The 16,462-nt window shown below is 34.5% G+C and overlaps 1 protein-coding gene across 1 annotated transcript in view; it reads left to right on the top strand.

Moving 5' to 3' along the window:
- Nucleotides 1-16,462, top strand: part of LOC145678466 (beta-hexosaminidase subunit beta-like) — a 50,730-nt gene that overhangs the window by 15,915 nt on the left and 18,353 nt on the right. The window contains exons 3-5 of the mRNA XM_081748632.1: nt 2,094-2,221; nt 10,900-11,105; nt 14,129-14,244. Coding sequence (XP_081604758.1) covers nt 2,094-2,221; nt 10,900-11,105; nt 14,129-14,244 — 450 coding nt within the window. The remainder of the gene's footprint in view (nt 1-2,093; nt 2,222-10,899; nt 11,106-14,128; nt 14,245-16,462) is intronic.

Below are 16,462 nucleotides of genomic sequence, written 5' to 3'. Positions count from 1 at the left end.
GCACTGGACTATGAGAGCTGGCGACCAGTATTTAATGAGAATGGTTTCTGCCTAAATTCACAGGGCTGCGCAGTTTCTGTTTCACAGGAAAATAATTACCACTGAGTGAGAGAAAACACCGAATATAAAGTCTTCAAAACTTTTTTCTTCTTCTTTGACGTTGAATGAGACACTGAAAAAGATTTACAGTGAAAACTTCATTGCGAGATTCCCAAATTTGCTTCCAATTGTCACATTTTGTGCAGTTTTACCTCTGAGTACTGCTTCATGTGAGAGAGGCTTCAGCAGTCTCAACAGAGTTAAGACTGACTACAGGACTTCACTAAAGACTGACACACTGGATGATTTGTTAACAATTTTCATCATTGACCCTTCACTTAAGGACTTTCAGCCAAAAATTGCAATCGACAATTGGTATTCTAGTGCAGAGAGAGAGAGAGAGAGAGAGAGAGAGAGAGAGAGAGAGAGCGTTACACAAACCTAAAGTCTTAGAGTAAGATATTTTATAACATGTATATGAATTGTATAGTTCAAAATTGATTACCCTCTATCTAATTGTCTGATTTTGAAATTTTATGTCCTGATGTAATCTCTTTCATTGTCAAACCAAATGCCTTTGGGGAGGGGGGAGGCTCTTATAATTTGTTCGTGAGAGATACTGGTCACCATCATTTGTGGATTAGAGAATGCATCTCCCTTTGAAATTTTGCTCCCTGATTTTATATATTAACCTCCATTTTCATCTATAGGGAGTATGAACATATGCTATTGAGTTCCTAGTCGTTACTTTGGTAGTCTATACTTGTAAATATATCTATAAATATTTATTTTTATTGTATTCATAAGAATTATTGTGCGCTTTCGATTGAAAGGTGGTTAGAATATTTCAGATCAAGAAAAATTCTCTTCGGATAATATTTGTTAGAGGCTCGAAAATCAGCTGATAGATATCTTTAATAAATATTTCAAATTTGGGTGATTAAGAATAATGGAAATGAAACAAAACAAGAGTTTCATCGCTTCACGTAGTTTCAAATAAGAATGAACCACTACCAAAAGATCTAAATGATTACTTTTAGATGAGTATACTTGTAGATTTCCTTCTGTCCTTATAAAACGAAAATAGAAATTGTTTTAAAAGATTGCTGTTGAAAAGATTGCTGCTGCTGTTGTAAAAATATTAAAGAGGACAATTTATACATCAAAATTAAAGGTTTGCCTAAGTTTCATATTATAACTTCAATTTTCGTTATCTATAGGGAGCTTGAACATGTTATTGAGCTTCTAATTGTTACTGTGGTAGTCTGTATTTATAAATATATCTATAAATTCTTATTTTCACTGTATTCAAAAGAACTAGCGCATGAATTTTCTGAGCTTGAAACAATTGATATGCCATTAGTAGGAGAACTACTATTATTGTCAGTAAATTAACATATTTTTAAAAATCAGGCCGTACAGCTGTACCTAGATCAGTACTCTCCAGACTGAAAATCTTATTCCTGGTCAATATAATTCTAATCGGGTGATCAAATAGAAGATTGGAAATTAAGTTTATACTGTTCTGTATCTTCTTCATGACATTTTTTTCAATATCACATATAATTTTATCTTCCTTTTCTTATTGAACTAAGTTTTATCGATCTATTTTATTTCCACTTGTTTAGCAGCAAAAGGAAATAGGTGTGGATGGAAAATTTTCAATTAAGAAGTTTTAGTGTTTACAGTATTATGAAAAAATTATTGAAGGACTAAATATCGGATGCAGACTAACCATATTTGTATCTGAAACAAAATTATAAACATAATTTGGAATATAAAAAAGAGACACATATTCACTCATAATTAATATCAAACATAGGGTTAGAATTTAGCCATACATTGCTTTTTCTTTTTTTTCAGAACAAATTTATAAACACAAATACAAATATATAAATAAACTATTTCTCTAAACTAATACCAGTAAATCATTACAAACGTATTACATTGTTTCCTATTTCAGATATTGACGTTGTATACGGAATAAAGCTGAAAGGATCACATATAACTTTTTTGTAGGTTTTACCAAAATATTTTCTAACTTTCTCCTTCAGATGAACTATATGTGGATACTCCAGATCTTCCAGGACAAGGAGCTTTAGTCAGCCAGTCAGTGTGGGGAGTGTTACGAGGATTGGAAACTCTTATCCAACTTTTAGTTGTAACGGACGATGGTGTTTCGGTATGGCATAATTAATGCTTTTCATTGGTTGTGTAGTAGTTAGAATTTTCGTTCAAATTCATTGAATATGACACAAGATAAAACAGGTGGAGGATAGCAATCCGGAAAGCCGACCCCAACTAACAGTTAAGAAGCCTTGTTAGCATCTGTCAATACATTACTGAGTAGGACTCGTGATTTTATGCGTTGAATTTTTGTACAATGGAAAAATTTGTTTTTTAACTTTTGGCGAGAACCCGGGCATAAAACGGGCCCAGATGAAAGAGTTTTTCAACCAACAGATGGTGATATCACCAGGAAACATCTTTCCAATCTCCTTTCAGTGTTTCTATACAATACATGACCTCGACTGAATCGATGTTTTCTATGATACAAAACGAAGCATTATATTCTAATTAGAATGCATTATTTATTTCCATTTCATAAAGAAAAAAATAATATTGAAATCCAATACTTCCTAATCAGAATTCGAACATGATGAGAGCACCTTCCTCGTTATAACGTTAGCCTATGCGTCTTCTACGTAGAAAATTCAGGTTAGATTTTCAGGGGAGCTCACGTTAAACTGAGGTTCACATCTCATGAAAGGGAATCTACACTCGTACCCAATCCAATCGAACATAATGCCTTTCGACTAGGAATATAAGATTAAACTAAATATTTGGACATTAAACAGTTTTTTTAAACTTTAAATACCATGTGACCCATTCCCTCCAAATTGGAAACGATCTATAATTAGTGTGACTCTATGTATTGCTTGTCAGGAGACATAAGTAAGTTAGGGTTACAGCGACCAGCACCAGTGTTTCTTCCAAGCATACTTCCGAGGGCTTGGCTTTTCTCCAGCCAGACATGAATAAATCAGCACCTAGCAACACTCTTGTGCAGGACACTCCTTTAACAAATTGTATCCCAATGCAGCTCCCTTATATTTTGATTCTTCTTCCGCCCCCAGTAAAAAATATAAAGAAAAACGTCTCCAACCTTGAGGCTATATCTACTTACTAGGCAAGTTTAAGAATATTAAAATAATAAGCTTGACCTTGAACAAGATGGTATCCCGATATCTGCCTGATAAAACTTGGAGAAACTGATCAAATAATTGCTTTTGAGTATTGAAATTCTCTGATAATTCTTGCTGCTTTGTTTAACAATTAGCTGCTTGTTATTTTAAGAACCTTTTCAATTTTACAAAAAATGTAGTAAAACATGTTCATAAAGTCACTATTTTTCTTACACTCAGGGCGGGGAGATTTGCTTAGTGGTTTTCAAATCCCCTGGGTTTTCTCATTTAGGGCGGGGAGATTTGCTTAGTGGTTTTCAAATCCCCTGGGTTTTCTCATTTAGGTTTTTAAAGTTGGAGAGATTTGACTTGTGTATGTCAAGAAAACCCGAGGGTTTTGCCCCCTTGGTTTTGGTAAAAAAAAAAAAAAAACACCAGTGGTTTTTCGTATGGAGAGTTAAATGTCTCTGCGTTTTTAAAAATGGAGATATTTGGTCTACAGTGAAAAAACCCAAGGTTTAAATACCTAGCACTTTACTGGGGGAAATTTATCCTATTGGTAGCAGTGTTTTTTCAGACGGAATAATTTCCTGTAATCAACCTGGACGAAATAGACCACATCGATTACGTGGGTGATGTTATTGAGAACCAGCCACACAAAAGAAATTATACAATACGTGGCAGAGTAGATCCTTTGGCAGTCTACAGTAATGAAGAATTTGGAGATCGTTTTGGCTATACCAAAGAAACTTTCCGAGCATTAATGCATTTGATTGAAGAAGATCTACACAAACCAGTACGTAAGCATGACTGCTCCGCAGATTTACAGGTATTGATTACATTACGCATTCTCCGCACAGGCACTTTTCAATGAGTTGGTGGTGATTTGGTAAATGTGCATCGCACAACTGCAGGAAAAATATTTCACAGTGTAGTTGGAATTATAGCTAGAAGAAGGCCCCAGTTCATAAAAATGCCTGCAGGAACAGAAGTGCCTGCAGTGAAACTGAAGTTCTATGAGGAATCACAATTCCCTGGTGCAATTGGAGCAATTGATTGCACGCATATTCCAGTTCTGTCACCCTCTGGTCCAACAGCAGAGTTGTACAGAAACAGGAAAGGGGTACATAGTTTCAATACACAGTTAATTTGTGATTCTAATATGAAAATATGAAATATCGTTGCACATTGGCCTGGCTCCACCCATGATTCAAGTGTTTGAAGGAACTGTTCCCTGAGAGTCATAGCCGAAGAAAGAAACTTTCCCGGATTATTAATAGCTGACGGTGGTTATGCTTGTACAAGCTACATATTAACGTCTATTCCAAATCCTAAAAACGCTGCAGAAGAAAGATATAACCATGCTTGCTGGGTTCTATTCGATTAGACAGACAGGGAAAATAATACTTTTCAGTCACATGTACAGCAAGTCGGTGGATTTCAAGAAAAACCCTGGATATTTCACCCCACGGTTGATAATGAGCAAATCTCCACTCAAAAACCCCTGGTTTTCGCAAAAATACCTCGGGGGCAAATACCTAGGGCGAGGAGATTTGCTGTGGGGAAAATAACCTCTGGTTTTTAGTGAAACACCAGGTATTTGCCCCCGAGGTATTTTTGCGAAAACCCGCGGTTTTTCAGTGAAGAGATTTGCTCATTATCAACCGTGGGGTGAAATACCCAGGGTTTTTCTGGAAATCCACCGACTTGCTGTACATGTGACTGAAAAGTATTATTTTCCCTGTCTGTCTAATCGAATAGAACCCAGCAAGCATGGTTATATCTTTCTTCTGCAGCGTTTTTAGGATTTGGAATAGACGTTAATATGTAGCTTGTACAAGCATAACCACCGTCAGCTATTAATAATCCGGGAAGGTTTCTTTCTTCGGCTATGACTCTCAGGGAACAGTTCCTTCAAACACTTGAATCATGGGTGGAGCCAGGCCAATGTGCAACGATATTTCATATTTTCATATTAGAATCACAAATTAGCTGTGTATTGATAGTATGTACCCCTTCTCTGTTTCTGTACAACTCTGCAGTTGGACCAGAGGGTGACAGAACTGGAATATGCGTGTAATCAATTGCTCCAATTGCAACAGGGAATTGTAAGTTCTCATAGAACTTCAGTTTCACTGTAGGCACTTCTGTTCCTGCAGGCATTTTTATGAACTGGGGCCTTCTTCTAGCTATAATTCCAACTACACTGTGAAATATTTTTCCTGCAGTTGTGCGATGCACATTTACCAAATCACCACCAACTCATTGAAAAGTGCCTGTGCGGAGAATGCGTAATGTAATCAATACCTGTAAATCTGCGGAGCAGTCATGCTTACGTACTGGTTTGTGTAGATCTTCTTCAATCAAATGCATTAATGCTCGGAAAGTTTCTTTGGTATAGCCAAAACGATCTCCAAATTCTTCATTACTTTAGACTGCCAAAGGATCTACTCTGCTACGTATTGTATAATTTCTTTGGTGTGGCTGGTTCTCAATAACATCACCCACGTAATCGATGTGGTCTATTTCGTCCAGGTTGATTACAGGAAATTATTCCGTCTGAAAAAACACTGCTACCAATAGGATAAATTTCCCCCAGTAAAGTGCTAGGTATTTAAACCTTGGGTTATTTCACGGTAGACCAAATATCTCCATTTTTAAAAACGCAGAGACATTTAACTCTCCATACGAAAAACCACTGGTGTTTTTTTTTTTTTTTTTTTTTTTTTACCAAAACCAAGGGGGCAAAACCCTCGGGTTTTCTTGACATACACAAGTCAAATCTCTCCAACTTTAAAAACCTAAATGAGAAAACCCAGGGGATTTGAAAACCACTAAGCAAATCTCCCCGCCCTAAATGAGAAAACCCAGGGGATTTGGAGATCGTTTTGGCTATACCAAAGAAACTTTCCGAGCATTAATGCATTTGATTGAAGAAGATCTACACAAACCAGTACGTAAGCATGACTGCTCCGCAGATTTACAGGTATTGATTACATTACGCATTCTCCGCACAGGCACTTTTCAATGAGTTGGTGGTGTTTTTTTTTTTTTTTTTTTTTTTTACCAAAACCAAGGGGGCAAAACCCTCGGGTTTTCTTGACATACACAAGTCAAATCTCTCCAACTTTAAAAACCTAAATGAGAAAACCCAGGGGATTTGAAAACCACTAAGCAAATCTCCCCGCCCCTAATGTTTTACTAAAAACCAGAGGTTATTTTCCCCACAGCAAATCTCTTCAACCTTAGGTTTTTAAAGTTGGAGAGATTTGGCTTGTGTGTGTTAAGAAAAACCGAGGTTTTTGCCCCCTTGGTTTTGGTAAAAAACACCAGTGGTTTTTCGTCTAGAGAGTTAAATATCTCTGGGTTTTTAAAAATGAAGATATTTGGTCTACAGTGAAAAAACCCAAGGTTTATATACTTAGCACTTTACTGGAGGAAATTTATTCTACTGGTAGGAGTGTTTTTCAGACGGAATAATTTCCTGTAATAAACATAGACGAAATAGACCATATCAATTACGTTGGTGATGTCATTGAGAACCATCCACATAAAAGAAATTATACAATATGTGGCAGAGTAGATCCTTTGGCAGTCTACAGTAATGAAGAATTTGGAGATCGTTTTGGCTACACCAAAGAAACTTTCCGACCATTAATGCATTTGATTGAAGAAGATCTACACAAACCAGTACGTAAGCATGACTGACACAAACCAGATTTACAGATATTGATTACATTACGCATTCTCCGCACAGGCACTTTTCAACGAGTTGGTGGTGATTTGGTAAATGTGCATCGCAGAACTGCAATTTCACAGTGTAGTTGGAATTATAGCTAGAAGACTCTAGTTCATAAAAATGCCTGCTGGAACAGAAGTGCCTGCAGTGAAACTGAAGTTCTATGAGAACTCACAATTCCCTGGTGCATTTGGAGCAATTGATTGAACGCATATTCCAATTCTGTCACCCTCTGGTCCAACTGCAGAGTTGTACAGAAACAGGGAAGGGGTACATAGTATCAATACACAGCTAATTTGTGATTCTAATATGAAATATTAAATATCATTGCACGTTGGTCTGGCGCCACCCATGATTCAACAGTTTGGAGGAACTGTTCCCTGAGAGTCATAGCTGAAGAAAGAAACCTTCCCGGATTATTAATAGCTGACGGTGGTTATGCTTGTACAAGCTACATGTTAACGCCTATTCCAAATCCTCAAAACGCTGCAGAAGAAAGATATAACCGTGCTCACAGGAAAGCAAGAAACGTTCGCTGGGTTCTATTCGATTAGACAGACAGGGAAAATAATACTTTTCAGTCACATGTACAGCAAGTCGGTGGATTTCAAGAAAAACCCTGAGTATTTCACCCCACGGTTGATAATGAGCAAATCTCCTCACTGAAAAACCCCGGGTTTTCGCAAAAATACCTCGGGGGCAAATACCTAGTGTTTTACTAAAAACCAGAGGTTATTTTCCCCACAGCAAATCTCCCCGTCCTCAGGGCGAGGAGATTTGCCTAGTGGTTTTCAAATCCCCTGGGTTTTCTCATTTAGGTTTTTAAAGTTGGAGAGATTTGGCTTGTGTGTGTCAAGAAAACCCGAGGTTTTTGCCTCCTTGGTTTTGGTAAAAAACACCAGCAAAACACCAGTGGTTTTTCGTCTGGAGAGTTAAATAACTCTGGGTTTTTAAAAATGAAGATATTTGATCTACAATGAAAAAACCCAAGGTTTATATACCTAGCACTTTACTGGAGGAAATTTATCCTACTGGTAGGAGTGTTTTTTCAGACGGAATAATTTCCTGGAATAAACATAGACGAAATAGACCATATCAATTACGTTGGTGATGTTATTGAGAACCATCCACATAAAAGAAATTATACAATATGTGGCAGAGTAGATCCTTTGGCAGTCTACAGTAATGAAGAATTTGGAGATCGTTTTGGCTATACCAAAGAAACTTTCCGACCATTAATGCATTTGATTAAAGAAGATCTACACAAACCAGTGCGTAAGCATGACTGCTCCGCAGATTTACAGGTATTGATTACATTACGCATTCTCCGCACAGGCACTTTTCAACGAGTTAGTGATGATTTGGTAAATCTGCATCGCACAACTGCAATTTCACAGTGCAGTTGGAATTATAGCTAGAAGAAGACCCTAGTTCATAACAATACCTGCTGGAACAGAAGTGCCTGCAGTGAAACTGAAATTCTATGAGAACTCACAATTCCCTGGTGCATTTGGAGCAATTGATTGAACGCATATTCCAATTCTGTCACCCTTTGGTCCAACTGCAGAGTTGTACAGAAACAGGAAAGGGGTACATAGTATCAATACACAGCTAATATGTGATTCTAATATGAAAATATGAAATATCGTTGCACGTTGGCCTGGCTCCACCCATGATTTAACAGTTTGGAGGAATTGTTCCCTGAGAGTCATAGAAGAAGAAAGAAACCTTCCTGGATTATTAATAGCTGACGGTGATTATGCTAGTACAAGCTACATGTTAACACTTATTCCAAATCCTAAAAACGCTGCAGAAAAAAGATATAACCATGCTCACAGGAAAGCAAGAAACGTTTGCTGGGTTCTATTCGATTAGACAGACAGGGAAAATAATACTTTTCAGTCACATGCACAGCAAGTCGGTGGATTTCCAGAAAAACCCTGGGTATTTCACCCCACGGTTGATAATAAGCAAATCTCTTCACTAAAAAAACCCCGGGTTTTCGCAAAAATACCTCGGGGGCAAATACCTAGTGTTTTACTAAAAACCAGAGGTTATTTTCCCCACAGCAAATCTCCCCGCCCAGTCTTGATATTACTCGTGAAAAGGAAAATGAGATAAACCACAATATACTATATAATGTTTTTTTCTTGATTTATTATTCCATGCCTCAGAACTTAGCAAATATTTAAATCTAATGAGAATCCTATTTCACCGTTAATGCTCACATACTAAGTCTAAATAGCATAATCGTTGTATTGCTTGCTTTTTCATGGTCGTTTTCCGGCCGTAAAGATTTTGGTTCAATCCGGAACACCGATCATGCTGAATATTTTATTTTGTTTTATTATGTCCCATCATGATGGGGACATGTTTAAAGCTGTACTAACACTTAGGCCCAATACAGATTATAACTAAGATCAAAATTGAAAATTATAACCATTTACAGGAAATAGGAGCATAAAACTCATAATAATTCATACTGACTTGTAATGTTGCCTTAAAAATTGACCACTATTTGAGGGGTAAGTTTTGAAAAACTGTTCTGTGTCATTTAGTTCATCATTTTGTCACAAGAAAACTCTGATTACAGTAAATCGCTTGTGCCATCTTGCGACTGAATTATGAATTTCCTGAATTATCACTTCTCATAAGATATGAACATATTCTTAATAAATTCTTCTACTCGGTATCGTCACACATCCTTTTTGTGATTATTTTTAGTTTCGGAGAAAATGAATAATACAGTATTTACATGATAATAAGTGTTTAAGGAACAATTCGAAAATATTAAAAAAGGGTATATCCACGGGTCAAGAGCCCAAATTCATTTTCCATCTGATTGTAATGTAAATAGTTCAAAAGGTGTTAAATATCTTTAAATGGATTTGTACGTCTACATCGAAGGCCTATTAATTATTAAATTAACGGTTACTTTGTATTCCGGGATATAAAGGATTGAATGTCTGCCAGTAACCCTTCCGGTTGATTTAGCATTAGTGAAATTTATTTGGGATATTTCGCTCGTATTGCTAGTAAAATTCCTTATCTCAATGTAGCATTTCAAAACGACATTATTTAAAATTAGTTTCTCTCTTCAAATGATGTACTTCTGTTACTATCTCCCATTTTTAGCTAAAGGTTGTTGAATCCTCTTTGAAGTACAGGAAAAAAGAATGGTTTAAATATGATTCTCAAGTTTTGAAATGCGTCTACTATCTAATACGAGCTAGAGGAAAAACAGCTAATCTGAAAAATACCATTACAGGAAGTGGCATTCGAAGTTGAAACAGCAAATGTAGTACGAAGCATCTTTACACCATAAAATGAAAATAATGGTATCATTTCTATTTTGTAATGTATTGGCTTTTTCTATCTTCAGACACCATTTCCCAAAATGCAATACTCGCATTAACTCTTTCTCCTCCGAATTTATGTTTTAAAATAACTTTAGATGATAGGGCAAACTGTTTACTTTAGTTTTTCCAGGATTATTCAAACCTACATAAATTATTTTAAAAAGAACAGAAAATTTTGGAAATTAGTAGTAACTAAGAAAGATTCACCTAAACTCGCATACTATATTTCATATAGACTAGGTAAATTAAACAAGTATGTACACGGTCTTAATATTTCAAAATATAGTAGAAACTGAGAGAAGAAAGAACGATTTTAAAGCTAATTTGGGAAATAATATTAGACGATGAAAAGCAAGGGATACAAGGAATGAGTACGTGATAAATCAAACATAATATTATTTATTTATGGAATTAGCTAATTCTATCATGCAATTTTCCATCTTCAAATGCCAAATTCCAAATTACATTTTTTATTCGCTGTTTCTCCTCCGAATTTGTGTTTAAAATAACGTTAAAAGATAAGTAAACTGTTAAACATTTTCGAGTGTGTCTTTGTTATATATTGACTTTTTTCTAGCTGCAGGTGACCAGCACTTCCATAAAAGATTTCCCAAGATTTTCTCATCGAGGTTTAATGATTGATACATCACGTCATTTCCTCCCAGTCCGCACCATTTTGGAGACTTTGGATGCCATGGAGATGAATAAATTGAACGTATTGCACTGGCATATTGTCGATGATCAAAGCTTTCCATATGAAAGTGCAAAGTTTCCCGATATGAGGTGGGTCTAGATGATTTAATGTATTATTCATCAAAGTTTTACAGGCAGAACCAAATCATAATATAAGATTTAATAAATTTAAAATTTCACCTTCCACAAAAATTCATATTTTACCGTAGGCTAGAGAACAAAGATGTTTATAATGGTTAGAATGTTTGAAAACAAAACATAAAATATTCTCTGCGTAAATCCCATGCAAAATAAAAGAAAACGAAACTATAATTGTTTTTCGAATAACATCTTAAGCCTCTAGCTATCAGTGAGTTAAACATTTAATTATAAAGTTGTACTGTACAAGTATGACAAGGTGTAGGTGCTAAAGTTATTACTCAATTTGTAAATCATACCATTGCTGGCTACCGTTATGGAGTAGAGCCAAAACTATATTTTTGTTCTGTTCTACTACAAAATAGAAAACACTGTTTGACATTCTTTAGACGGTTTATGTAGCGAAAATTGATATAATTTTGTTGCCTATGTCAAAAACGTGCCTTATCTTGAAAATGTATGGTGGCAAGATCATAGTTAAAGCACTCGTTTACATCGAGAACTGTTAAAAAAAAGCTTTGCAAACACTATTAAATTACTTTTCTGGATACACTCTAAACATTGCTGGAACACACAGTGATTAGCTTTTGTCATATGAGATCTGTGCTTCTGATATAGGCGAGTGAGTTATCGAATGTGTGAATCTCTTTATTCGAGTACCGCTTATAAGTACATATTATTTTGCTATTTTATCAGCTCTTTAATTAGTCCTACTCAATCCACCTTCTCCTTCATCTTTTCCTTTTCATAGAAGATACATATATACATATATATCATCTATGAAAAGGAGAAGGTGAGAATTGAGCAGGACTGATTAAAGAGGTTCATCCATCCATCCATATATATATATATATATATATATATATATATAACGAATAAAATTTGAAAAAAAAATAACGTCAATTTCCTTTCTTTTCTAAAAAGATGTACCTCCTCAGAACAAAAACTGTGGTGTCCATGCCCAAAAGTATCTTTTTAAAAAGTTGATATGTATCATCCAAGGTTGTTCAAAGAATGTCGATAATGTGTAGTGTGCTAACTATGTTTAAAATTCCTGCCCTATACTCATTGAACACATCAGAAGTTATAGTGCCTTTTGAACACTCATAGTACAATTCCTACTAACCACTGTTAGAGGTGATACACTTTTGGACATGTTAAACAATGACCAACAGTAGCAACAAAAAGATATCCAAAGCATGTTCAAACACTGAATTAGATTTTTCAATGTCTATACAGAACAATAAAATTTGATTAGTCGCAATAAGACTTGGAAGTGAATTCAAGAACACTAATGTGTTAAAAATAAATTCTTGAAAAGAAATCTATGCATACATGTATAAAAATGAAAGTGACTATGCTTGTGACTTCATACCTCTTGAACCACCAGATCAATCTCGATCAAATTTTCAACATAGATGAGGTTCAGGCCTGGGATGGTTTTTGTCACTTCACTTTGACGGTGCAACTTAGGGGAAGGGAAGGGGGAGATATTAACAATGATCGAAAATCACTGATATTACTATCGAATCCATAGTTTTTGGGATTGCTGAGTTTAACGGTGGCAGTTTCAATGCCGTTTAAATCCAAATTCAGCCCACAGTAGTAATATTTAATTTTTAAGACAAAAAAAAAAAAAAAAAAAACATCGTCTATCAGAGAGCGCTTCAGTAATACTAAAAAGTGACTGACTAACGGAACATATTACTATTTTTTCTTATTCAAATCCAGCGAAACGGGTAATTGATGCTAATAAATACTTCATTAAAATCATCCAAGTGCAGAAACAGTGGATATGCATCTTAAATATACTTGAGTATTTTCTTGTCACTTTCATGTTTCATGGTATATATATATATATATATATATATATATATATATGACTCTTCACTGGAAGGAAAAAATAATTGCCTAAGAAATTCCAAAAGAGCTGTTCGTACGATGTCCTCCAATAGGTGCATCCTGTTATGTTCGATATACAATAAATAAATAGCAGGCAAACAAATCAGGTGTTCAATATGCAATAAAAAATAAAATAACACAAAATCCAAATTGTAGTAACTGATATCCATACCAGACTCAGCACAAATTTGTCGCTGAGAGAAATGAAGAGTACAATGAAGTTTATTGTAGATTACATAGTAATGAAGTTTATTGTAGCAATTACATAATGATATTGAACTTCAATAAAATAGTTCATATGTCATTAACTACTTTATGATCGCCAAATTACTTTAACTACCTACTACATGATAGTCCTTGAACATTATTCATGTCGAATAATCCTTGAATATATGAACCCCCAATTTTGTATTAATACATTATCATCGAGTTACTTGATTGATAAACGAAACAATTATATTGTCGTCGTTCTAGTAGAAGTCACTCATTCCCTTAATCTGATTTTCTTTAAGTTTATACAGAAAACTGAACAGCGAAGAACAATGAAATTGTGTGCAAGAGTAAGAACATAACAAGAGTAAACAGAACGTAAAACGTATATTAGGAATAACTATTTGGTTCATGTTAGCTTTGTTTTACTTTAGTAATTTCACAAAAGAAATAAAAATCTCTGAACTAAGCGTTTTAATTAAAAATAATAATTGTGTAACAGTTTTGTCAACTAACTAAACGTTTTGGTTTCATCACACACTACACGATGAAGCCAAGATATTTAGTTAGTTAGCAAAACTGTTACACAATTATTATTTTTAATTAAAAGTTGCTTTGTTCAGAGATTTTTATTTCTTTTGTGAAGTATAATGGCACTAATTAATATTGCTAAACCGATTCTAGCAACGGTTTTTTAACTTTGGAACAACTATGTCTAAACACTAATATTTTGAATTTTGTGACTTCTGTTAGTGCGACAACAATATATTTTACTTTTAAATAAAGATTAGAAATGACTTATACGTTTCAAACAGAAGCTAATTTATTATAAAAATATGTAAAAAACAGTATTTGTTTTTCAGCAAGAAGGGCTCGTATGAATATCCATTCTACGTGTATACTCGAGACAATATCCGAGAAGTAATTGAATACGCACGTCAAAGAGGAATTCGTGTGATTGTTGAATTCGATACTCCAGGTACGTAACATTTTCTCTACATTCCATATAACACGGAGGTCTAAAGAACAAAACCTATAACTACAACGGGATCCGAGCTACTATTTGGATTTCCGACCGAGGTCCTATATTGTTAACCAGGATATGAAGAACACACACATCACAAGCAAGCGCACTAGTTACAGGGCTATTATACAGAATAAAGTAATTCTATTCGTGTTCTGCAGAATGATTCTTATCAAGAAATTACCCAGTTCTTCAGGTGTTGATTATCAGAAAATAATTTTAATGTTTCGTAATTAAATTTTAATCATTATAAATTGTTAAATACATTAAGTTAGGTATACTTGTTATTTTTATAAAACTATAACCGCATCATAATGGTTAAAAGAATATATACTAGATTCTTAGATATCAATGTTCTAGAAGTTACTTGCACTTACGTTTCATAGTAAATGTATGAATTAAACAGAAAATGTAGTTTCACCTACATGTAAACTGTCTACTTCTTAGGTCAGCAAGCAATCCCGACAGCTTCCCATTTTCTCGCATATTGAGGCAAATTTTGCGTTTCCTTGAATTTTTATTTCCCATATCTTCTATTCTTTGGTCCATGTATTTCAATCGTGGCCTTATTTTAGGTATTTTCCTTCGGACATTTTTCCATACCTGATAACATAATACATCCATATGTCTCATCTATTTTCTTTCAAATAGTTTTTAGTATTTTCTTTTTCTCTCCTTCTGTTTCTAACATTCTCTCATTCGATCCTCATTTACCCAACTGATTTTAAACATTCTTCTGTAGCACCATATAGCGAAGGTTTTCCTTCTTTTTCGAAGTCTTTTGTTTTTCTACAGTCTATGATTCAGCCAACCAGTATATATACTGTATTACTGCTCAAGAGATTTTGTTTTCTTCCAATTCTTTCTTCGACTATTCTCGATTTTACATTTATGTCTGCACTTATTATCCATTGTATGTATTTGTGTGCAATGTAATTTGTATGTATTCATATCATTAACAGTATTAATACTATGTACAGTATTTTTATTACAATCGTAGCTGGTTCTGATGATGACGAAGGATTAATGTCAATCATGACAAATGGACACGTCAACGAATCCTGATTCCAAGACTATGTTTCTGGTACGGCATTTGTTCTAATGTGCTTTGCTATTGATATTGTTTTACTTATCTTCATCAGACGTTACTTGAAAGAGATATCTTCATAACATTAAATTATTATTGTTTTATAATTCTAATTATTACGTGTTAGAATATTTTTTAATATGAGAAAATCAGGCATTGTTATAAAGCACTATTCCATTTTAAATTTTTAATATAACTCTTTTCTGAATCACTATTATTTCCACTTTTCCTTTTATTATTATTTTGATAAATTATTCCAAACATCAGTTAATTTTAATTTTTTTTCTATTCGATGTTTTATCATATAATTTTATTCCTATTGCTTCTCTTAATAGTTTGTCATATCCCTAACTTTTATCCTTCATTTCATTTTCTTCACCTCTGGTGCGTTGGGTACCTGGTTCGATCCCAGATCGCACCAAGCTTTCTTTGTGATGGACAAATACCGGTTCGTGGGTTTTCTCGGGTTCTCCCATTTCCTCTCCTTTATTCATTCCACCATTTCATTCATTTCTCGTCATCATCGTCTTCTTTAGCCTAGCCAGCATATTCGTGGGCCGTAAAACTGAAATATTTTATTTCAATTCGTTCTAACAATCTATTCCATAATTCTTGTATTAGAAGTTCATTTGTCTAGTTCATTAATCTTTCATTTCTTTCTTTCTAAATCCTCTGTGTTTCTTTCCATTTTCTTATTATTGTTCTGTTATCTTTTTCTAGACCTTGTACCCCTTCCCAGTCTATATCATGCTCCGTTTCTTTAACATTTTTAGTATATAACGTTATTTTCTCTGTTTTAAGCCTCACATCGTCTCCTATGTGTTTTACTCTTTCCTTAAGCTTACTACCTTTTTTCCAATGTATATCATATTACAATTTTCACACTCCACTTCATATACTTTTCCTTCTTCTTCTTCTTCATTTAAGTCTTCCCTCTTATTTCTCATTTCCTTAACCACCTCCAGAACTCTCCGTTTTCCTTTTCTGTATGTCTTCACACCGCTCCTTCTTAATAAGTTCTTTAGTATCTCTGCCTTTTCTCCAATGCTCGTTATCAAGTGCCACTTTCTCTCCTCCTCTTCCTTT

This window comes from Thermobia domestica, chromosome 2, assembly GCF_964235325.1.
Source record: "Thermobia domestica chromosome 2, izTheDome1.hap1.1, whole genome shotgun sequence".
Taxonomy (NCBI): domain Eukaryota; kingdom Metazoa; phylum Arthropoda; class Insecta; order Zygentoma; family Lepismatidae; genus Thermobia; species Thermobia domestica.
This window is presented reverse-complemented; position numbering and strand designations above follow the sequence as displayed.